This window comes from Halichoeres trimaculatus, unplaced genomic scaffold, assembly GCF_033239565.1.
Source record: "Halichoeres trimaculatus isolate MK-OKI-2021-1 unplaced genomic scaffold, fHalTri1.1 fHalTri1_scaffold_19, whole genome shotgun sequence".
Classification (NCBI taxonomy): domain Eukaryota; kingdom Metazoa; phylum Chordata; class Actinopteri; order Labriformes; family Labridae; genus Halichoeres; species Halichoeres trimaculatus.
In genome coordinates, this window is record NW_027437197.1 from 5578866 (window position 1) to 5603537 (window position 24672).

Here is a 24672-nt window from a genome sequence, read left to right on the forward strand (position 1 = left end):
CACACACTCATCAATAACAGGATATAAAATGTGTGTGTGTGCCGGTGTGTGTGTGAACAAAATGGTGGACATGTTTTCATATGGGCGGCTGAGTTGCCCCCAGTGACATCTGCCTCTCTGCGGTCATGTGACCTCGGCAGGCAAACAGCCTGAATGGCTTTTGTTTTGTTGTGAGGGTGGGGGGGGGGGCTGTATGTCCGCCTGCTGCTCATCGGCCAATCAGAGAGAAGATACACTCCAATAACCCCCTGCTTTAAACTCTTGGACCACCTTAAAGTTTTAAGGAAGACTGGTTAATTGTTGCAGAAACACTTAATATCAAGACGACATGAAGTGACCCAATCAGGTGTGTGACGTGTTGGAGGGTTGAGATCTGTTTGGTAGAAATTCAGCATCATGTGAAGGTTTGACCGACACGTTTTGGATGCTACTGAAGCTGTGTGTTCGTAAAGTGTCACAGCTTTGATTTCAGAGTCACACTCTGTGGTAATCATTGTTTCGGTTCGTTTTGTGTCGTCCAACCTGATTTTCGGCTTTATTTGAAGCGTTTCCTCCTCAGACCCTGAAAACAGAAACACACAGCCATGTGAGTTTTGTAGTTTTTGTTACCAGTCAAGTTTGTAGTCCTGGATGTTCTTCTTCTGTGTTTTTTTTTTTTTTTAAACGTGTGAATCTGAAGGAAGTAAACATTTCTCTTGCTGCTGATGAGGTCACACACTCTTTCAGCCAAAAGGCAAACAGCACAATGACTGCAGGGGACAGGGGTGTGTGTGTGTGTGAGTGTGTGTGTGTGTGTGTGTGTGGAGGGAGGAAGGGGGGGGTCAGGGTGTTATTAGGGCGGTGGTAAAGTCCCTGAGTGAGATCATATTATACTCCAACATATACCTTAGACCACACAGCGAGCACTCACATCTCACTTTCAGCTCTTTCTTTTCCTCCTCTTTTCTTCTTTGTGTGTTTTTGATCACACAGGGCATTACCACCACCACCCCCCACCCCCTCTTCCCTAAATCCCCTCGTCACACCTCTTATTAAAGCCCGTTTTGTCCCACGCCCTCCTCCCCCGCCCCGGCTCTTGGTATTCAGCCCAGGTCAGCAGATTTCGGCCCGGCCCACCGTGGCTCCCCTTTTTAATTTGCACCTGTTGCGCAGTTGTCGGGGGTGGGGGAGGAGAGGAGGGGAGGGAAGGGGGCTGCAGACAAAGATCATATTATGAGACAGATATGCAGATAATCTGTGCGAGGACGGGAGAAAGACAAGCTGAGGCGCTTATTTCAACACTCTGAAAACATGGGAAGGTTTAGAGGAGACGAAACAGAAACGCAGAGACAGACGACAGAAAGACAGAAACATTCAAGATAGAGAGTTGGAGACGGATCACGTTGGCCCAAACAGACCCATGAAATATCTTTTTATGTGGACACGCAGCTGAATAAAACAGGCTGAACATCCTTCTATCTGATTCCCATGATGTCATCCTGCTGTTGGTTTAAACTCCGCCCCCAAAATCATAATATGGCAACAACAACTGAAAAGGCTCACCACAGACCTGCAGCTGGAGCACACACACACCTCACACACACTGTAATCACTCTGTACACAAAGTCCTTACATGTGAGTTTTTTATGGTGTTCAGAGCACAGTGGTTAGTGGTTGGTGTCCATGTGGGCGGAGCCACTGTCAGCGCCAAACTGCTGATATTCTGTTATGAAATTGAAAAATTGATCAGAAAAGATCCACGATGGAAAACAGGATTCAAAGCTCGACTGCAGCTAACGTTTACCTTCGTGATAACTCAGTGACTCCTTCTTCATCTTTTATTTTAAAACAGGAAGTGAAACTTTGGCGTCTCGAATTCCAGTTATAAGAGTGTTTACTTTTAGAAAAGAAAAACCCAGATTAGCATCGTTGGTTTGTTTTTATCAGAGGGACTTCCTCATGCTTCCTCTTTTCTTTCTATTTCCAGACAGTTTTTGACCCCTGCTGTGTTTCTGTTTCAGTGTTAAACTACGAGAATGTGGTGGAGACGGGGTCAGAGACCGACGAGGAGGACAAGACTCTGGTCTCTGAAGACGGCAGCCTCACTAATGGAGGAGGAGGAGGAGGTGGAGGAGGTGTTGGGGATGAGGAAGAGGCGAGCAGTCCGGTTGGAGTTCCAGCTCTGGAGGTGTCGCCCCGGGTCGCTCATGCCCTACTGTCCTACCAAGAGTCCTCTGAGGGCCAGGACCAGAACCAGAATCACTGCTGGAGGCTGGGAGACATGGACACACACCTGAACAGCTCAGGTGAGTCACATGACTGCAAATGTAAGAAAAGTCTGAAGAGGAAGAGGAGGATGAAGAACTGATGTGTCTTCTCTGTCTCTCAGATGACAGGAAAGAGGACTATGAACCTTTGGGTCTGGAGGCAAACGGAACAGGTGAGATCTTCTGATACGGCAGAATTATTCAGTCAGTGAAGGCGTCCCTCAGGGCTGCGTTCAGGGTCCTCTGTGTTTTCTTTCTAGAAAAGGAAACACAGAGGCACTGAATGCTGATTTCTCCCATAATCCTCCTGTCCCTGAACTAAGGTTATAATAGTTTTGGATTTGTCATTATAGTTTAGTTTTAGTTAGTTTTGACATTTTATTTTCCATTACAGTTAAGTTTTAATTAGTTTTAGAGCAGGCATTCTAGTTTTTATTTAGTTTTGAATTTTGCAACAAGGCTTAGTTTTATTTTAGTTTTATTTTAGTTTTAGTTTAGTTTTAGTTTAGTTTTAGTTTTCATACCTTATTAACCAGCTGCAGGATTCAAAAAGGTCAGAGTAAATATTTTGTGATACTGTTTATTTTCAAGTCCAACATAGTGCTCACTGCTCAGTCAATGCTGATACTAAACTGTTGGCTGCTGCCTCAAACACAAGAAAATAATATAAACTTAATATAAAAATATCAACATAAACTATATAAAAATAATGGTAACATAAACTACATAAAAATAATAAAAACATAAACTATATAAAACAATATAATATGAGCTTTTATAATTAGAAACTTGGACTCTGTAACAATAAAGTCAGAATCACATGCAGTTAAACTATTACAGATGCTCTGATTCTTTCCTCTTTTATGTTTTGTCGCAGCACAGCGCACAGCCAGTCAGTGCAGTAAACAAGCACGTCCCAGTACGTCGCTGTGATGGTGCTGTGCGGCACTGACAACTACCGAAAACTGTCGTAAAATTGGTTGGGAAAATGTGTCCGATTAATTTAAATCCTAAAGGCTATTAATATTTTCAAAAACTATAACTAAGGGAATTTTTCTATAATTTTAGTTAGTTTCAGTTAGTATTGTGAACACAGGATACAGTTTTAGTTTACTTATCGTTTTTGTTTTTTTTTATAGTTTTTATTAGTTTGAGTTAACTGCAAAGTATTTTAAATTTTAGTTTTCCTTTTTAGTTTTGTTTAAGTTAACTAGTATAACCTTGCCCTGAACTCATCATTGGTGTGTTTTCTGTGCCCAGGGAAGCGACTGGAAGGCGTCTGCGAGCTGGACGATTACTTCCTGAAACGGAAACTGGAGGATAGCGAGAGTCACCCGGCAACAATCGCTGAGTACCTGCAGCGCAGCGACACTGCTATAATTTACCCAGAAGCCCCTGAGGAGGTAACACGATTGGGAACGCCTGAGGCCATCGGACAGGATGAGAATGAACACGGTGAGGGGGTGGAGCCACAAAAGGGCGGGGCCAAACGTCTAAGAACACCCGGTCATGGTGTGGAAACAACTTTTTCTTGACTTTCTTTGACCTCTGACCTCTGTCTTCGTCTGCAGACCTGCTTTCTGGTACACCTGATGACTTCGCCCAGCTCCTCACCTGTCCGTACTGTGACCGCGGGTACAAGCGTCTGACATCCCTGAAGGAACACATCAAATATCGCCATGAGAAGAACGAGGAGAGTTTCAGCTGCCCGCTGTGTGCCGACACCTTCAGCCACCGTACACAGCTGGAGCGTCACATGACCACACACAAACCAACCAGAGAGCAGGTACGCACTACTCCCCAGCTTCCCCATCTTTCTTCTCTCTTCTCCTGACATCAGATGAGTAAGCAGATCTCACAACTGTTTCTCCTCTTTAAGAAGAAACAAGATCAGACTCTAAAATCTGATCCAGGCGTTGTCCTTCATCAGTTAACAGCAGCTAACAGAGCTCAGTGTGTGTCTGTTATCTGATAATGTTTCCTGCACACGCCTCAGCATCTGAAACTCACATCACACTCCGCACACCATCATTCAATCATCGACGGCACCCTCCTTATCATTATCATCATCATCATCATCATTATTGTCACCACGTTTCCTGTGCTCGGCCTGCCAGCTCCTTCATACCTGATCCCCCAACACCCCCAGCCCCTCCTAACCAGCAGCAGATGGTCTGAAGAATCATAATCCTCTAATGACTTTAGCGCCTGTTTATTTGTGTACTTCCTCTGAATTAAAGTGTTAAAGAGAGACGAGCAGAGAAAAGAGGAACCAAATCTGTCCTGTCATCACACACACACACACATTCACACACACACAAAGACGGTAGAGCAGAGGAGGTGGACTCCTTCGGTAACTCTCTGTTTGAGGTTTGTTCGTAGAAAGTGATGCAGCTCAGCCTGACACACTGACATTTGGAGGAGTGCATTCAAACAGTTATTCCTCCTTTCTGCTCTTTGAAACTTTTTTCTGAAGCATCCATCTTTGTTTTCGTGTTTTCAGAAAGCAGCTCAGTTTTTAACAAGCTTCAGGGGCTTGAAAATGTCAATGCAATATCTTAAAATAACCTTAAAATTGTTTTGAGCTGGACGACTGATGCTCGTACCAAAGCGCTCTTCCTCTAAATGCTCCCATCACTTCTCCGACTGGACTTTCAGAAACCATCCTTTGCATGTCAATCCAAAGGATAAGATTAACTTTTTACAGTCCATGCATGTGTGAGTGTGTGTAGGTGTGTGTGTTTATGTGTTGATTTGCATTTCAAACAGTGGGAATGTACCTCCACACAGACAGTTACCTCTGCTCAGCCCACACTGTGAAGAATCTGTCAGGCCGTCCTTTCTGAAAACTATTAACTTCCCCCATCAGCTCGTCTTGCTGGCTCTCTAATCTGCTCAGAGACTCCCACTCGTTCTCCATCTCACCATCATCTCTCTGTTTGTTTTCTGTCAGCAGACGCCGCTGCTCGGCGAAGCCGCTGGAAACCGCAAGTTCAAATGCAGCGAGTGTGGAAAAGCCTTCAAATACAAACATCACCTGAAGGAGCATCTTCGAATTCACAGCGGTGAGTCGTCCCTCCCCCGACACGCTGTCTGTCTCATCTCATAACTCATCAGCCCGATCCACACGGTGACTCATGACATTTTATGACGAGTCAGTCGACCTGTTTCTCTTATAAGAGTCAAAACCGAACTGAAACAGAAGAAAACTTTTCTTTGAATACAGAAAGAAAACCAGGCTTTATCTTTCTGAGTAGATCTTCCTGAATGATTCATATCTACACGCTCACGTCAAATCACTCTCCATAATTCACTCCAACACCGCTCTCAAATATTGACTGATAGATTTCACAAACAGCCTGGATAACAACTGAATAAAGCTATTATTATTATTATTATTACACATGTACCACCTTCTGTGTTAGCAGGCTAACATGCTAGCCCTGCATTAGCTCATAAAAGTTCAGCTTTAGGTCGATGTTTGACACTAGTGAATAATCAGGAAAATCAAACTTGCCAAAATAGTTCTAGGCAATGGTCTATAGCCATACTAGCAACATGCTAATATGCTAATGTTTACTTGCCTGTCTTCCTGGTACAGCATGCTAACATAATTGAATTAGCAACACATAAAAGACTCAACAATTTGTGATAGAAATATTTCAGGCTTTGTTCGGAAAAATTGCTCAGAATACCACACAAAGCTAAATTTTTCACACCTGTTGTTTTGTTTCAGGTGAGAAGCCGTACGAGTGCTCAAACTGCAAGAAGCGGTTCTCGCACTCCGGCTCCTACAGCTCTCACATCAGCAGCAAGAAATGCATCGGCCTGATTGCCGTCAATGGACGAATACGCAATGGAAACAACGGTAAACCTGGCTCCTCCCCCAACTCCTCCACCTCATCACCTGGGAGCCCCGCCCTTGCCCAGCTCCGCCACAAACTGGAAAACGGGCGACCCCTCGGCCCTCCAGACCAGCAGGGTCAACTGGACATCAAGGCAGAGCCCATGGACTTTAATGACTACCGACTGCTCATGGCGTCCCAGCATGGGTTTGGAGGACCAGGGGTCTACCTGAACGGCCGAGGAGGAAGCCCACTGGGTATCCACAGCTCCTCCCAGAGTCCCCTTCAACACCTGGGGAGCATGGGACTAGAATTTCCTCTGCTGGGCTATGCAGGGGCTCTGGGGAACAACCTGAGTGAAGTGCAGAAGGTCCTCCAGATTGTAGACAACACTGTGTGCAGGCAGAAAATGGACGGGAGCCCAGAGGAGATCTCCAAGCTCAGGGCATACATGAAGGAGCTGGGAGCCCAGATGGAGGAGCAGAAACTGGTCCAGGCTGGCTTCCAAGTAGTGGGCCATGGCAGCCCCACAAAGAGCATCATTGACTACACACTAGAGAAGGTCAACGAGGCCAAGCACTTGATTGATGACTCCAAAAGGCAAGTGGAGATCAAGAAGGAGAAACCAAACCACTTAGCTGAGTTCAGCAGTGAGGAGAAATCCCACGATGTCCAAAACCAGTTCCTGCCATTTGCCTGCCAGTTCTGCAAAGAGACTTTCCCCGGGCCTATCCCCCTGCATCAACACGAGCGCTACCTGTGCAAGATGAATGAGGAGATCAAAGCAGTCCTTCAGCCAGCTGAGACCAGCCCTGGTGGCCGCAGGGGGGCAATGTCCTCGGAGGTGTCCAGCAGTGACCGGGCCACCAGCCCCATGAACCCCTTTAAAGACCATGTGTCTGTGCTCAAGGCCTACTTTGCCATGAACACTGAACCCAACTCAGAGGAACTGCTCAAGATTTCAATCGCAGTCGGCCTCCCTCAGGAGTTTGTGAAGGAGTGGTTCACTCAGTGGAAGAACCAAAACCACAGGGCCAGGAAAAAGTCACCCCCTCCCGACCACGGTGGACTGGACGTCAACCCAAGAATAAGTCGCTCTCCGATGTTACTTCCTGCTGTAGAGGCACATGGAGGTTTCACTAACGGACTCACTAAGGTCAACCAGTTTACAGCCAACAGGCAGACAACAGGGGACAAACCACTAGACCCCTTGGACCACTTAAGTGACACTCCATCACCTCTCAACCTCTCCTCCACCTCCTCCAAAAACTCTCAGAGTAGCTCTTACACTCCAAACAGCCTGGCGTCAGAGGAGACAAACGGGGACATACCACTGGATCTGTCTCTGCCCAGACACTCAGCGCAGAGACTCGTCTCTCTGGGAGAGAAGCGGCCCCGGCCAAACGGCTTTGTCGTGGAGCGCAATGGTGAAACCCGGGAACAGGCGTCCGGGCCCTTGGATCTGGCCAACATTAAGAAAGAGATGCTGGGATCCGAGGGTGGAGGGAGCTCCGTCCACCCGCTGGAGAAAAGCACCAGTCCAATCTTTGGGATTAACCCCTTCACTGGCGGTCCTGTCTACACGTCTCTGCCACCTCATGGGGCGTTTCCTCCACCAACCTTCATGTCTCCTGCTCAGGCCACCATCCCAGGCCTCAGGTCCTACCCAGGTCTCGACCCTATGAGCTACCTGCCCCACATGGCCTACACCTACGCCACCGGGGCGGCAACATTCGCTGAGCTGCAGCAGAGGAGAAAGTACCAACGGAAACCAGGGTTTCAGGTAAAACTGGACAACAGTCTTGGTATTACCAAGGACTCTTTTAATGTCTTTAAATCAAATTGCGAAATTGAGGTGGAAAACCAGGTGCCAGGAGTCTGCGTGTTTTATCAGCTATTATCAGTCTTGACAACCACAGGGTCTCTGAAAGATTCATGAGTCAGATTAGCGATGAATTGAGACTTCCTCTCGTGTTGTCACGGTCAGGTAGCACTCTGTTTTTGGAGACAAACAAAAACAAGACCCTTATCAGATGATATCTGATAGTGTGATGATTATAGTCACGTGTTTGATGCGGACTCTTAACAAGTGGTTTAAATAACGGATGTAGACTTTTGGTCTCAGGTTTTTACCGTGTCTTTCTCAGCAGATTTGAGCCCAGTTTTTGCAGAGATCTTTTTAGTTTTAGTTGCTTTCCTAACTCACAACTCAGAATTCAGGGCTACATCATAAATGTTGTTTACCTGGTGTAAGTGTTTTTCTCCAGAGACAATCCCAACACTTCATCTAAACCCCAGTCCCCATGCGCCCCCCTTTTTTTTGGGAGTCTCCTGGATGAAAAGGACTTACCCAGGTCGGGCCTTTAAGCCCTGTCCAGACTTGGGATCACGGTGGCGGTGGGGGGTGGGAGCAGAAGGTGTCTCTGAGCGTGAAGTCGACAGGTGTGGGATTACCAGACGTACTGAAGCTGTGTGTGTGTTTGTGTCTCAGGGGGAGCTGCTGGACGGGACGGCGGACTATCTGTCAGGCCTGGACGACCTGACAGACAGCGATTCGCTGCTCTCCAGGAAGAAGATTAAGAAGACTGAAAGTGGTATGTACGCGTGTGACTTGTGCGACAAAACATTCCAGAAGACCAGTTCCCTCCTAAGACACAAATATGAGCACACAGGTATATATAACATTTGGACACTTCTTTTTACCCCGCCCCCGATGCTTCTGCCCTTCCCCCTTTATCTCTCATGTTTCATCCTCTCTGTTCTTCTTTATTTGGTCACGTAGCCCCCCACCCCCCTTTACTTGTAGTTTTTCTCTCTGCGTTCTGTTTTGCTCACTGTAACGTGGCCTTTAACATGTTCCTTTCTTTTCAGCAGGGGGGAGGGGAGGGTTCATACACAGAGGATTACATAAACAGTCAGAACCCCAGATATACCAAACACCCCCATTCATACACAAACCTGAGTGTGTGTGTTAGTGTGTGTGTGTGTGTGTGTGTGTACTCTCACTGTACTGAAGATCAAACAGAAATATTAATCAGAGCACAGAGATGGTTCATTTCTTTCTGTGGAAACAAACAGTGTGTGATGTGAATACATCAGCAAACATCCTGCAGTTCATCTCTCAGTCACACTCACACACTCTGACACACTCAGCACACAACACACAGCCTTTATTTTACTCTGAGCCAGCACGTCTCCTCAAACAAACCAACACTTTATCTTTGTTTCTTCAGCCTGTGCAGGAAACATCTAAACTGAACTTCACAAACCACCTGAGCTCAGCGTGTAAGACAACAAAAAAGGAGATTTTTAAACTGAAACTGGAGGGATGAGCAATAATCAAACTTCTTATTCAAACCAGACGTCCTATTTTGATCAAACAGAAGCAGCTTCATTATATATGCATGTCAAACGCCTGCACACAGTACAGCCACAGTGTGTATTTATACACTTTAATCTCCATCAGATCTTTATTTTCTTTCATCAGAATGAGAAAGGAAAGAAGGGAATGGATCAGCGGTTATTCTGCGTGTAGACGTAACAAAAAAATTTTTTTAGGTCAAATCCTTTTGCATCATCTTTTGGGGAATTTCTTTTCGTGGAAGCGGATCAGACCTAAAAAGAGATCTATGTGATGTAACATTATATGAAACCTGCTGACAAACAAACATGCACTTATTTGAAAACTTAATGTTTTTTTCACCGAGGTTTGGTTCAGACAGGACGGTGATCCCAGCTTTAGAGGTGGTGAACTTTATCCCTTGATCTCTCCTTTTTCAGCAGGTTCATGGAAACGTCGTGAAATTAGGATGAATATTATTTCGCTGCTGTTTTTTCCTCCCTGTCTTTTGTTAGAACCTGTTTTGATCCTTCCAGGAATGTCAGAGCTCAAACATCCTGAATCTCTGAATGAAGTTTGGTGTCAGCAATCGCTGCTTTTCCAGAAAAACAATCATACAGACTTTAAGTTTCTCTGAAGATTTTCTCTCAACCTCAAACACAGAACGGCAGCTTATTTGGTGATGTTGTGTTTTTTTCTTTGTGTCACTGAAGCTTTGTTCCAAACATCCAAACAGAAACCATTCATTTCCGACTAAAATATGCGTTTTTTTCAATGAGGTTTGGTGCAGAGCAGGCGACGCGTTTCACCTGAGCACCCTCCTGTTTCAGAGCTCTGACCTGCTCTACCTTCATCTCTTTCACTCTGTTGCATCATTCCAACTCCCCCAACACACACACACACACACACACACACTGACACACACACACACACACACACACACTAAGTGCAGGAATCCAACGTCTCAGTTATTTTTGCCACACTGTGTGTGTGTGCGTGTGAGTGTGTGCATGTGTGTGTGTGTTACAGTAAACTATGCCAGCTATGGTTGATGTTTCAGGCGTTCCAGGTCTATTTGTGGCCACGATCTGCCTGCATGTGTGTCCCTGTGTGTCTGTGTGCGCAAGTGTGGTGTTTGACAGTGCAAGTGTGTGCGGGCTTGTCGGGTGAAGTTGTGTGTGTGGTGCATGTGTGTGTGGGACGTGTGTTTGGACGGCGTTCAGCCTGTGTGTTGGCAGCAGAGAGAAGCTTCCTGTTCAGTCAGATGGAAGAAAATTCTGTTCATATGGAGTCATAGTAAACCAACAGAGAGAGAAAGTGTGTGTGTCGTTGTGTGTGTGTGTGTGTGTGTGTGTGTGTTTGTAAGTGGGGGTGTGGGGTGTTACGGCTCCTCGTCATGTTTAAATCCGGCGCTGTGATGTCACTGAATCATGGCAGGTTCACGTTGCTTGCGGCGCCTCCGGAATCTCGTCTCATTTCACCGTCTCTGCAGCAACAGACGGACACAGAAAGTGACCAGGAGTTTTATTTTGGAGCTCACAGGAAGTCCATGAAGGGACAGGCTCAGTCTGGAGACATTTATGGTCGAGAAAGTTAAAAACATTAATGAAGTTTGTTTCCTGGTGTTTATTCTCCAACACCTGTTAAAAGTCCCAAAACTACAGTTCCCTAAGTGTCCACAAGGGGCTGTCTCCAGCAGTGAGTCAGTCCACATAGATTCCTATATTAAATTAAATACGACAGCAACATTAAAAATTTTAACAGTTTTGGAATCTTAGCACATTTTTCATAAACAGGCTGATTTTATACACAACACACCTGTTTAAGGGATAAAGGAGGCAGAATTAGGGGCGTGGCCACTTTGATTGACAGGTGTGTGATAGCTTAGATGAGGCTCTGTAACCACCAATCAAAATAAAGAATAAACTCTCAATATCTTTTAAAGAAATTATGTCCAAGTTTACTTTATAAACTTCAAACTAATTTTACTCTACATTGAAAAAAAAACTACAAATTGAATTAATAAATCTTGTACTGTCTCTTTAAATTACACACATGCCAATAGACTAATCATTGGATGCTAAATCAGACCACGCCCCTCATTGCAGGACAGCTGGATTTGGACTTGTATGTGAATTCATGACGTCAGATTTGTGTTTTGATGGGAACAAACATTCTTGCTGTGTTTGTCTGTGTTGACTCTGAGCGCTGTGCTCGTGTTTGTCTCTAACCCGTCTCTTCCTGTCCCTTGTGTCTCCTCAGGGAAGCGTCCTCACCAGTGTCAGATCTGTAAGAAGGCGTTCAAACACAAACACCACCTGATCGAGCACTCGCGCCTGCACTCCGGAGAGAAACCGTACCAGTGCGACAAGTGCGGGAAGCGCTTCTCTCACTCGGGCTCGTACTCGCAGCACATGAACCACCGATACTCCTACTGCAAGAGGGAGGCGGAGGAGCGCGAGGCTGCTGAGAGGGAGGCCCGTGACAAAGAAGGAGGAGGAGGAGGACCAGAAGCAGGTCTGGAGCCCACTGAGCTGCTGATGAGGAGGGCCTACCTGCAGGGCCTGGGGCCGCTCGGGTACTCAGACCCTGAGGACCAGCAGGAGGACGGTATGATCCTGAGGGACGACAGCGAGGGCGGAGGAGGAGGAGGAGGGGAGAGAGAGTTGGAGGAGGTGACAGACAGACAGGAGGCAAGTTTCAGGGAAAGAGAGAGGGAAGAAGAGGAGGAGGGAGGAGGCGACAGGAGGATGGACTCGACGAGGGACGAGGAGGTCAGAGACATGATGATGGACGAGAGTTCACGAGAAGGGAAGACGGACGTCAGGTCAGACCAGGACGACTGATCAGCTGATCCCAGGTCGAAGCTCTGGGACATTTAACATGCTGGCTGACTCAGACTGAGGGGTCTTTTATTTTGAAGGGACTGTACTCTCATTATCGGGGTGGGGGGGTCACACAGGTGAGCATTCAGATCTACCTGTGAGAATACAAAGAAAGCAAAGAGGTGTGTTTTACCCGTAACAGTGCTGTGAGCTCGAAGATAAATGTGTCAACAACTTTTGACCTTTGACCTTTGATTTATCAGGGTTAACCTGGGAAATATTTTGTCTGATCACAAACACACCCCCCTCCCTGTAATTTTGGTACAGTCTGTAGTTGTAGAGAAACTGGATGGCGGCTGACATCCCGTCATGAAGCTGGGTGGGATTGTTTAAAAATCCACATTATGCAAAAAATGAATTAAAGGAGTAATAATGATTATCATTATAATGAAGCTGTTTTTAATGTACAGTATTATAAAGGCCTAAAAGCTGTGTGGTGCTAAAATGTTCTTAACTTCCTGTGTCTCGTGTGTTTGAAGCCCCACATCAGGAAATTGCACTCTTCCCCGAATCACTACAAAATAAAAAACAATTAAAAAAAGAATAAATAAATAAATAAAGAGGGAAAAGCCTCAAACACTCGCCCCCTACGTCAGTGTTATTGTTGTATTTTTGTCTCCTTTTACTGTGACCTTTTTTATTTTCATCCTGTTTTATGATTTCTGCGAACTAACCACACGACTTTGGGCCTCCTGATGTGACGTTTGACTTCCTGTGAAGGAACATTTGAACCTGTGTGATGTTAAAAATGAAGCATCGATGTGAGTCTTAAAGGAGATGGAGCGAGCGATGAAGGGCTCCACTTTAAAAAGATGAGATAAAAAAAAAAAGGACAGAGCCTTTTTTTGTGTGTTATTTTTTTTTCTCCAGAGAAAGCCTTATATGCAAACCTCTCACCTGTGCGTTTCTGCAAAGTGCCATCCCTGTACAGTGTACACACCTGTCCTCTGCTTCACTCTAAAAAGTAATCCGTCATCTTGTTTTGATCTGTCAGTATTAGCCTAGATAGACGCAGTTTGTTAGTTTACATTTGTTTGTGCAATTTTCTGTATTTTTGTTCCATGACAGTATTTTTTTGTCAGTATTACTTTTCTGTTTGTTGAATTTTCCAACACAAATTTCATTTTTTTTTTGTTCTTAATTGAGAATTTACCATTTTATTTATGTGACTCATTTTATATTTCCTAATTTTATTTATTTCATACTGTAGTGTACAGTATTAGAGTTCCTCACAAATAGATATATTTTAGTAAAATGATTCTGTCATTGACTATTGGAGCAAAACTACGAATAGAGGCGTTGACAGGATTTGGAAAATTCAAGCTTTTTGTTTGTTTTTTGTTTTTTTATTTGAAACCACTGGAACAAAAAATTCTAAATTTGGGGAACTTTTGATACTCTGATTGTTGTGAAACACTGTATTTTTAAAGAATAAAAAAAATCCACTTTATTCATCCCACTGAGGAGAGAGATGAAAGACTGATGTTGATGATAATGATGATGATGATGATGATGTTGTTGAAGATGATGGTGATGGTGAAGGAATTCCTGAAATGTCTGAAGTATTATTGTTGAATTTTTAATTTGTCTTGGAAATGGCCATGCTCGAATAAATGTAGCCAAAATTAAATTTTAATAAAACTGTGTTATTCTTCTTGTAACCTCTTTTTTTTCATTTACATAATGAAGATAATGAAGAATAGTATTTTTAAAACAGCTTTTTTAACTTCAACTACTGAAGATTTAATTGTATTTTTAGCCTTTATTGGTGTTAAAAAGTTGATTTTGAGTGATAGCAGGAAACGCAAGTAAAAAAACTATAAAAGGAGGCATTTGTAAAGATGACAGATAATGACTTCTGAATTTAATCAGAGTTATTGGACTTGAAACTTTTTGATGTCCCTAATTGCATGGGGAAAAACATGCTCAAGGGTAAATAATAACCGTAACTCCAAAGAGTTAAAGAAACATCACATCAAGTCTTTGAGAAACTCAAACTGACCCTAAACTGGATTAATAAACGCAAATGAGATCAGGTGAAAAGTTGACAGCCTTGTTTTATTTTTTTTAAATCAAAGTGGAGAAAATAAGCACATAATTAGTCCTTAGATCACACCACATACTGATATCAGTGAACATGTCCCCGTCCTTTAACTGTGTGGCTGTTGTTATTTTTCCCCTAGGAGAGTGTAACATGTTGTTTACAGTTTGTAGTATTTACTCATAAAAGAGAAACACTTCAATTAAAACTACAATCTATTCATTCTCCTGTGCAAACAAATAAACACTCACACAGCCTGTTGGGGTAACGCACAGCTAAGCTAGTACTGCTCTCAAACAGGCCGTGGAGTTGAAGTGGCATGCAACACTGATGCATTTTATATGACGGCAGACTACTTAAGGTTGTCAAGAGCAGTAATAAACATCCATGTAAAGACTTAAAGCTGAGAGTCATGCCTCTCTTTTGGATTTTAAATCCATTTTTTGGTTTTGGTTTTATAAGGCTCCAATTAGTTTATTTTAAGATTTATTAGTGAGGCTCTTGAAGTGGAGTACAGGGGTTGCCAGGGGCCAATAAGGGAGTTACAGTGAGTCCCAAGAGTGGAATAAATAGTATTTGCCTCAATAATAATGTCATACATAACACACTGAGAGAATATGATATTTTAAGCCAGGGGTCACCAACGCAGTGCCCACTTCAGGAAGGCATGTTCCAAAAAACAGTACTGGTAGCAATGGAGCTACTTGCAGAAATGTTTCCAACCATAACTGTTATGTAAATCATTAATAATAACTTTGATATGACTAACAATGACATGTGAGCAGTCTCTTCACATAGTAATTCTACAACTATTATAATTGTTATTGAAAAGTGATTCATGCAGTTTTGTTCAGGAAGTTTGTATCAGACAAGCAGCCCTCCTTACCACTCATTCCCCTTGAGGCAGGGGTCTGCAAACTTTATTTTCAATAGAGCCATTTTGCCTCAGCTCACCTGGATTAAAGTCATTCGGGAGCCACCAAATCTACTTGATCTTCACAACAAAGACAAAAAAACTGTATATGATTCTATACATAGTTAAAATCTAGTAAATAATTATCTAAACCAGAAGTTTTTTGTGTTAATAATATTGCATGTGTGATGTCTTATTATTTTTTTTTAATCATTTTTGCAAATATTTAGAAAAAAAAAAAAGAAAATTTGTGATATAAATTTTATAAATTTGGTAGACATTTTTTCTTCAGACATTTAAATAAGTAGCAAAAGTTTTTCAAAATAATTTGATATCTCAAAAAATAACTTGATATCTCAAAAATAGAAAAAAAATTGAAAGTGTGCAAAAAAAAAATCCTGAAATTTTAAACTTTTGAAAAAAATATGGAATATTATAGATTTGCAAAAGTAAAAATGAAATTTGCAGGTTTAAATATTTGCTTTATTTAAAAAGCAGTAAAAAGTATAAAGATCTTAAAATCTGAATAATTTGCAAAATTGATTAGAAATTTTTTAAAAATGTAAAAAATTCAAAAAATGTAAAAAAATTTTTTTTTTATTTATTCTTTTTTCACAAATTTGAAAAACTATCAAAAAACTTAGAATCAAAAATGCAAAAATTCAAAACAATTGAAAGCTTTATTGCAAGATGTGATGCATTTTTAGTTCAACAAAATTGTAAATCGTGATTTTATTTAATGTCAATGTCTTTAACCATCAATACCTTCTGTAAGAAAAATATATATTTTTTATTTTAATAGTTTTTTTCTAAAGCTAGGAGCCACTGCAAAGGAGTCAAAGAGCCGCACGTTGAGGTAACCCTCTGTCTCAAAAAGGTTGGTGACTCCTGCTTTAAGCCATGTTTTCTTTCCCTTTTATTAAGAAATTTTCTAAAATGTTAATTAATTTTAAACTTTATGATAATACAGTTTTTTGTAAAACTATAGAGCACTCGTGAATTTCTTGTTTATACTTGTTTTATACAGTCAATGGTCTATCCACTACATCCACTCATTGGATCCACACTGCACGAATGCACTGCAGGAGGCGGGACAAGGACGCCCGAACGTGATGACGTAGTTGCACGAGCGTCAGATGTGGATTGGCGCCGGTAGGATGCAGTCAGAGGTGAGTGTCCAACAGCGTGGATTGAACCGTCTCTGCGGCGGAACCCGGGCCACTGCTTGTCCCCCACAGTGGGCACAGTTTACCGGGTTGTCACCGGGAACAGCCGGGTTACCTCTCCGGTGTTTGTGGAGTCTGTAACCGGCTTAGTTCGCCTGACAGAAGGAGTAGGAGAGCTAGTTAGCAGTTAGCAGCCGGTGTGTTTGGCTCAAAGAGCTAAAAGAGCTAACCTGACAGCAGCAGAGAGTGAGGCTGCTCAGAGACACGTGCAACTTTTGACTGCATTGAGTTTGAGCTTAGAGTAAAAACATGTCATGAAAACAGTATTTAAATGCTCGAAAGTAAGTTAAACATGCTACATTCTCACTCACACTTCATAAAACTGGATAAATTATAGCTTTTAAACTTCTTTGAGGAAGGACTTATTTGATGGAGAATGAATTTAATTTATCTGTAAAGACTTTTCTGTAAATCTAACACTACTGTTTTGAGGATGTAAATAAAGACGCTACCAAAACATCATTATTAGAAAAAAATCATGCAGGAGTGAATCAAAGAGAGGAGGTACTTAATAATAATAAAAAAAAAATTGATAGTACAAACAGGAAGTTGTCAAATGAATGGTCACATCCAAAAAATTAAGTCCAGATCAGCTTTTTGGCCCCAAGCCTGACCTAATATTTTAATATTCTTATCTTCTTATCACTTGTTTTGCTTATTTAATAAAACTTTGTGTGATTCTTTTTTAGTTGTTTAAAGTAACTTTTGTAACCAGTTTAACTAAAAATGTTCAGCTTTTCCCATTTTCCCATTAAAGCCAAGCCAGCATTGTTGTGAAGCTGTTATAAAATTAAAGTTAAAATTCTAGATAGAGCATTGAGTATTTTACTTCAACTTTAATATTCAGGCACAACAATCAATCACAGATCCACTCAGCATTGTATTCTAATTAAAAGATTTTTTTTTTTTTTTTTAAATAAAAAACTTTAGTCCATTTTAATGAAATAAATTCTGAACATCACATTCCTTTTCAGTTGTTGCAGCAGAGCTTGACTAATGAAAATATCTCTTTTCTGTATCAGCTTAACAGTAAATCCTAAATATCAGAATATAGGCACTCTCAGAAGTACTGTGTGTAATACTGAACAGTTTTACATTCAGACCCAGATCACAGAACATGAGTCGTATTTTAACCTGAAACTTCACTATATGAACCAGATTTTTCTGATTTTTACGACCTAAACGAAACAGTTACAGCTGCTTCTGCTTTCCTTTTCTGATTTTTTTAAAACCTGAATCATAAAGTAACATACACAATAATTATTTTAGTCATGTTTTCAAATATATCAAAGTACTACAGTTCCCATTTTTACTGTTTCGACAAAATATGACACTAAAATTGTCAAGCATTTTAATCATCAGATACTGTTTCTGTCAGTTTTTTAGATGTAATATGAAATACTTCCAGATTGATTTAGTAAACAGGCTCGCATTGACAGTAACCACAGAGAGCAGCAGGGGCTGATGGGATGTTATTGTTCCTCAGCTGTTTGGACTCATTAAAGGAAAAGTTCCTATATTTTTCAGGAGATGTGTAACGTGTGTGTTTTAGTTTCCAGCCTGTCATCTTTTACCTGTGTTAACCCTTCGCTGCCCGTGCTCTCAGGGGGTCCCCCTCCCATCGGGGAAATCATTGACATTAACCCTTTGTGCTCTGACAGCAGCAGCTTCCATGTTAACATCGTGGGCAGGACGGTGTTACAGTGAGATGAGTGTGTGGAATCCCCCAGCGTGGTTTTCACAGGAACTCTGTGTGTCTGTGTGTTTCAGGTGGAATGATTAGTTTCATCTCAATCCATTTACTGACAAACATCCTGTCAGATGTTTTCGAACCAGTTTATCAATCTGATCACTCCAGTGCGTAACTTTCATCCTTTCATTAGTCAGCTTTAATTTTCTGTGCCCACTCTCGAACACATTTCTCCTTAAACGCTACACGTCTCCTGTTTTTTTTCGGATCAAGTTATTTTAGTCAGCGTTTATCGTAATGATTTCGTCATTATTTTTTCCACATTAGATTTCCCCTGAGTCAGGTTTTATTTTCCACGTGTCAGCTTTGAAAATCATATCACCTTTTCTGTTTCCTGTAATTTTTCCCTGATTTTATATCCTTGTTTATTCAGTGCTTCAGTGAAATGCTACATGTTTATCAATTCAATTTAATCTTAAATGTTTTCTTAAATCAATTGATGAATTCTTAACATCCAAAGTTAACTTTTTTTTTCTTGACTGACCTTTTTTTAGTAGCTGGGAAAAATTGAGGTGTTTTTCTGGGTGTGCTAGAGGTGTGTTTGAAATATGTTTAAGCTATGTTTTATTGTTTTTGATTATGTTTGTGTGTATGGCGTATGTTTTCAGGTGTGTTACTTAGGTCTGAGTGTTTGCAAGGTGTATTTTGAAGGGTATAACATACCTGTGTTTAGGTGTGTTAAAGGTGTATCTCAGGTGTGTTTTTTGGGTGTTAAGAGGTGTGTTTTATGTGTGTTGAAGGTGTGTTTTTTGGGTGTTTAGAGGTGTGTTTTGTGTTTCTCCTTTGGTGTTTTTTGGGTGTTTAATTGTGTGTATATCATGTGTGTTTTTTGGGTGTTTAAAGGTGAGTTTTATGTGTATCAGGTGTGTTTTTGGGGTGTTTAAAGGTGTGTTTCAGGTGTGCTTTTGGGTGTTTAGAGGTGTGTTTTATGTGTATCTCAGGTGTGTTTTTTGGGTGTTAAGAGGTGTGTATCTCAGGTGTACTTTTGGGTGTTTAGAGGTGTGTTTTATCTTTATCTCAGGTGTGTTTTTGGGGTGTTCAGAGGTGTGTTTAAAGTGTGTTTTTTGGGTGTTAAGGGGTGTGTCTTAGGTGTGTTTCAGGTGGGTTTTTTTTGGTGTTTAGAGGTGTGTTTTAGGTATAGGTGTGTTTTTTGGGTGTGTAGAGGTGTGTTTTAGGTGTATCTCGGGTGTGTTTTTTGAGTTTGTATAGATATGTCTCAGATGTTTTACAATCTATTTTCTAGGTGTGTTTAAGGTGTGTTTTTTCTATGATTTGTTTACCTGTGGCTACCAGCTTTCAGCAGAGATGGTAAAGATGTGGGATGTCCCACTCTTTAGAAACTCGGGCCTAGAAAACATTGTCGTGTCACTTATTGCAGGATAAACACACCTGAAGACGTGATGAATTATTGGGGGTGCACTGATCACAATTTTTTGCTGATACCAATTTTTATATTTTATTTTTTATAACTGACAGCATATACCTTTAATGTTCCAATCTTGTCTTATTGAAAATCATCTGTGAAACAATAAAATCTTTATGTTTTAACCTAAACGACCAATAAAGTGTCCAGAGTTTCAGGTCTCAGAGCATAAAGCAACAATGACTGGCTGTCAGACCTTCCTGGAGGAATGGATGGGCTGATCACTGATCCCCCAAATTTGAGGCCTATTAATTAATCAGCAACCAATTTTATCCTTTGATTTTTGTTGATCTCTCTTAAGGAGTAAAACCTTTTTCTTCTTTCTTCTTCTTCTTCGTTCTTTGTCTCTGAGCTGAACCTGACCCAGGTGAAGCTACGTGACAGAGACGCAGTGTGATGTCTCAGAGTCCTGACACTGGAGCGATCAGGAGGTCAGAGAGCAGCCGTTAATCTGTCCGTTAATCTGACACGTCCACATTTTCATATTCACATTATTTAGGCGACATTCAGAAATAGATTGGACCTTTTGGACACAATGAGGACATTATATTCTGTCTCCAATCAGATTTTTGACACATTCACCCTCTGCTGGCTGTGTGTGTGTGAGTGTGAGTGTGTGAGAGAGTGAGGGGGAGCTCATTTCCGGCTGCTGATGGGAGCAGATACTGATGATGATGATGGTCTGTGGCCGCTCTGAGTGCTGCTGCTCCCATTGTGGGCGATAAATGGACGGACTGGAATGACTGGGAGGATTCAGAGGAAGAACAGAGTAATGGACTGAGCTGTCTGTCATTGTGCTGCTCACACAAACACATTATTATTTTTTATTATTATTATAACTGTGGTCTGCTGCTGCAAACTTCACTTTCTACTGCTGCAACAATACTTTTCATTCAGGACTCAGATTTTCGAACAGGCCGCTGAACGCTCCACATTCAATCATCTGTTTGTGTTCACACTGAGACGCTTTTATGGGAAACTATTGTGAATAAACGCTGCTCACAAAGGCTGTAAACTCAGGCCCGGGTGAGCAGTATTTAGAGTATCTGCTGAATTATCTGCTGACCCCTCACTTTGTTTGTTTCACCACCGTGCCAGAGGTTAACTTCCCTAGTTTGAGGAAAAAGTGTTCAATTCTGTTCGTGTTAAATCATCGCTGAGGTGTGTGTGTGTTAAGGTGGCTGTTATTTATCCTCACTCTGTGTGTGTGTGTGTCAGAGTTTCTGTTCTGACTTTGAGTCAACTTTATGCTCTACAAACAGGAGCAGCTCACATCTCGGAGGATGACTACAGCCGATTAAAGCTGTGGTTTCTCCTCACTTTAAACTGTTCAAATGATGTGTGAAGCTTTTATTTAAACGCTGATTAAATCTCCTGATGATTATTATACAGTTTGCTGTAAGGGGGAATCCTGGATCTGAGTCTCTGTGTTTTAGCCTGTGATGATATTTATAGACAGTTTTCAGCGCTCAAGTGTTTCAGGTTTAGTCATCCTGACTTTGGCTTTGTTTCAGACACACACAGGAGAAATTCACAAACATAAATAGTCTTTGTGCTGCCTCAAGCATTGATAACTGTTGGTCCAAGTGAAGATGAATCAGGAAAGTTAGAAATATTTATTTCTGTCTGTCTCTGTCAGGGCTGTGATTCCTCCAGCGTCCTATTGGTGGAGCCGTTTTATGGCGGCTCTCACAAACAGCTGATTGACCTCCTGAAGGAGAACATTGCCAGCGTCTCCGTCTTCACGTTGCCCGCCAAGAAGTGGCACTGGAGGGCGAGGACGGCCGCGCTTCACTTCAGTCAGATCATCCCCACCTGTCACTCGTACAGGTGAGAGAACTCACACCTGATGATGTTTTGCTGAAAATTCTTCCATTTATTTGTTTTTGGCTGAAGAGGAAGTCAAAAGTCTAAATGTTGAAACTGAGAATCATGTTTGTTCATGATGCTCTTTCAAAACATCGTCTGATAATGAGTCAGTCCCTCCCAAACACACACACACACTCACACACAACCTTTAATCCTTTAACCTTTAATCTGCAAAGTCTGACTAAAATCGAGCATATGGTGTGTTTGACTGTCAGGTCTAACTCTAGCATCCATCTTGCTGCTCTGCTAGAATGACTTTAACCATCATCTGGTGGCTGGGCCTTTTCTCTGACTTAAAGGTCCCATATTCTGCTCCTTTTCTGCAGTTTAATATGGATCATTGATGTCTTCATGAAATGTTAATAAAATGTTTTGGTCCAAAAAGCCAATAAATCAAGCACAGCAGCATTGTTTCCAGGCTCTCATAGCCCCTCTGTTCAGAATGCTCTGATTTAGTGGGCGTGGCCTTCACATGTAAATGAGCCACCGCTGATACCGCCCCGCTCTTCAGCATCACTGAGAGCGGCGCCATGAGCTCCGAGTGCACAATGTTTAGAAAACAGAGAAGCTCGTTTACCGTAACATTACAGGCTAAAACAACAGGCTAACTGCAGCTAAAGTTAGCATCCTGAAGCTAACACAGAGACAGGGGGGACACTGAGGAAAAGCTCTTACATCTGCTCCACAGCACACAACATTTAAAATACTCACATTTCCAGGGTCCCAGGTTTGTTGGAGGATGGTTGGTAATGCGCCTGGATTCAGGACCAGTCTATTGGCTAGCCCTCTGTTGTACTGTCCAAAGTTGGAAAAGCTGTCGGCCGTGAAGTGACTAGCACACACATGCACAGTTTTACTGAGTGTAGCTGGAACATTTCCTTGATAAATGAACTCTAGACACTTAGTCTTGTCTTCTTCTGGGGAGGGGAAGCTTGAGCATGGAACTATGTGGCTGTTTACAGCCAAAAACAGAGCAGTGATGACTCTTCAATTTTGGCATTCTCCACAGGAAGGGGATGCAGGAGTATCTGCTCCAGTGGACCAATCAGGTCAGACTTGCTCCTGATTGGTCAAAAAGGAAATCACGGACGTCGGCAAATCCCCCAAATCCAAACAGCTTGTTTTAGGTCAGGATTTTACATTCACAAGCTCTACTAAGAACAGGTTTTGTCATTAAATATCACATTTTGTGGGCTGTGAGGAAAGCCAAAGACCCACAAATTTCACTAAAAGACTTAATAAAATGATTTCTGCATAATATGGGACCTTTAAAGAGGGGGTATTCTACTGTCTTGTATTTTAAACAAGAATATGAAGAACAATCCTGGATGTTCAGACTAAACGTGCAGAATTTTAAACCTCTACGTGTTCATATGTTGTAGAAATCCCTGATTCTGTTTGTAAACTGATCACTCTGATCTTAAAATAGCACAGGATTTGCAGAAATGATGAGGTCATTACAAAAGCATGGCCTAATTGGCTCACGATACATTAGGGAGGCGGGCCTCAAACACCAAGGTTCACTCATAACTCTGCTCCTGGCAGGCCTCCAGAGGGCTGGCCAATCAGAGGGAAGGGGCTTTGTTGAGCAGGAAGCTAAAATGAAGCTGAAATAAGGGTTTTCAAAAACACTAGTGCAAAAAAACAGGGATTTTGTATGAACTGTAAATCATGTAAAGGTACTACAGGGTACCAGAGGGACAAAATAAACCCGAAAGAGAAGCAAAATACCCCCTCTTTAATGACGTGTCTTTGTTTTTTTTTTCTTTCAGAGTGTTGTTTAGCAGCTCAGTCCTGAACCTGTGTGAGCTGGTGGCTCTCCGACCTGATCTGGCCCGTCTCAAGAAAGTTCTGTACTTCCACGAGAACCAGCTGGTGTACCCAGTCCGCAAAGACCAGGAGAGAGATTTCCAGTATGGGTACAACCAGGTCCTGTCATGGTAAACTCAGCAGCCCTCCTTCATATTTATTTATATCTGTATCAGCTCCTCAGACGCTGACATTAAAGAGCTGCTGCAGCATTCACTCAGTCATTCATCACCCAGTCATTTCTCTTCATCAGTAGACACTGAGCGAGAGATGACCTGACACATCTAATCTCAAAACGAATACATGGAAATCTAAATTCAGAGCAGCTGACCAGCCTGGAGGTTAGAGAGCTCCCAGGAAACGATTCAGCCACACACACACACACACACACACACACACACACACACACACACACACACACACACACACACGATCTAACACTGTGGGACTCGTTGCTTCTTTGAATGACTCTCCGAAACAGGTCAACGATGTCAGCTGCTGAAACTTCTGTGTCTTTGAGACACGTCCCACCAAACATGACAGCTAATCACTGAACAACAGTCATCACTGGAAACACCCGAATACACCAACAAGAATTTCAACCAGTCATTGGAAAACTACCAACAAAGATCAACAATTCACGCTGCCGTCAGTCACACACACGCACACACACATAACAAGGTCCTCAGTCCTCAGAGCCTGCTGTGGTGGAGACTTAAGTCAGCTGTGCAACCTTTTGCACTGTTACATGTAACTTGTTGTTTCCACATGATAATATGATGTTAAGATCTGCCTTAAAAATCTGTTTAGTCAAAAAATTAATTCGTTTTTCTAACACCAGCAGAAGTTGTGTTGATCAAATAAGATTTCTGGTTTTGGGGATTTAGACTTGTTATTTTACTCAACTTCTTCAGATAGTTAGTTGAAATAATCTATTTCAAGTCAAACTTTTCAAACTTTTGTTTTTGTTGATTTAAGTTATATAAGTTATTTAACTTAACTTCTTAAGGTACACTCAAAATACCCGTTAGATTACCAATACATTTTATGTAAAGTTCACGGGGCATTCCCTTCCACCTTAAAATGAACAGTCCTGTAAATTTGCAGTTTATATCCAATCCACTTTATTTATAAAGCACATTTAAAAAAAAAAATAAGTTTACCAAAGTGCTGCACAGTTAAAATAACATATAAGAACACCAATAAAAGAAATAAAATTGATTAAAAAATAAGGGGTTAAGACCATAAAACACATAAAAGGACACAACTCCCATGCTGAAGTAAAAGTCAAAGAATAAAAGTGAGTGTTTGAAACGCGATTTAGG

The 24672-nt window shown here is 41.9% G+C and overlaps 2 protein-coding genes across 12 annotated transcripts in view; both read left to right on the top strand.

The window, feature by feature from the left end:
• Positions 1-13956, top strand: part of zeb2a (zinc finger E-box binding homeobox 2a) — a 39802-nt gene extending 25846 nt beyond the window's left edge. For 2 of the 9 annotated variants that reach the window (XM_074694668.1, XM_074694669.1), the window contains exons 3-10: positions 2001-2285; positions 2369-2419; positions 3507-3701; positions 3818-4032; positions 5200-5311; positions 5983-7874; positions 8583-8763; positions 11694-13956. In XM_074694668.1, coding sequence (XP_074550769.1) covers positions 2001-2285; positions 2369-2419; positions 3507-3701; positions 3818-4032; positions 5200-5311; positions 5983-7874; positions 8583-8763; positions 11694-12277 — 3515 coding nt within the window. In that variant the 3' untranslated portion in view covers positions 12278-13956. Of the gene's footprint in view, positions 1-1997; positions 2286-2368; positions 2420-3506; positions 3702-3817; positions 4033-5199; positions 5312-5982; positions 7875-8582; positions 8764-11693 lie in introns of all 9 variants that reach the window. The other 7 variants (XM_074694666.1, XM_074694665.1, XM_074694670.1 and 4 more) reach the window with 6 other exon arrangements.
• Positions 13957-16361: 2405 nt separating this feature from the next.
• Positions 16362-24672, top strand: part of gtdc1 (glycosyltransferase-like domain containing 1) — a 35456-nt gene continuing 27145 nt past the window's right edge. For 2 of the 3 annotated variants that reach the window (XM_074694985.1, XM_074694986.1), the window contains exons 1-3: positions 16362-16439; positions 21309-21499; positions 23311-23478. In XM_074694985.1, the coding sequence (XP_074551086.1) occupies positions 16407-16439; positions 21309-21499; positions 23311-23478 (392 nt within the window). In that variant the 5' untranslated portion in view covers positions 16362-16406. Of the gene's footprint in view, positions 16440-16706; positions 16778-21308; positions 21500-23310; positions 23479-24672 lie in introns of those variants that run through there. The other variant, XM_074694987.1, reaches the window with a different exon arrangement.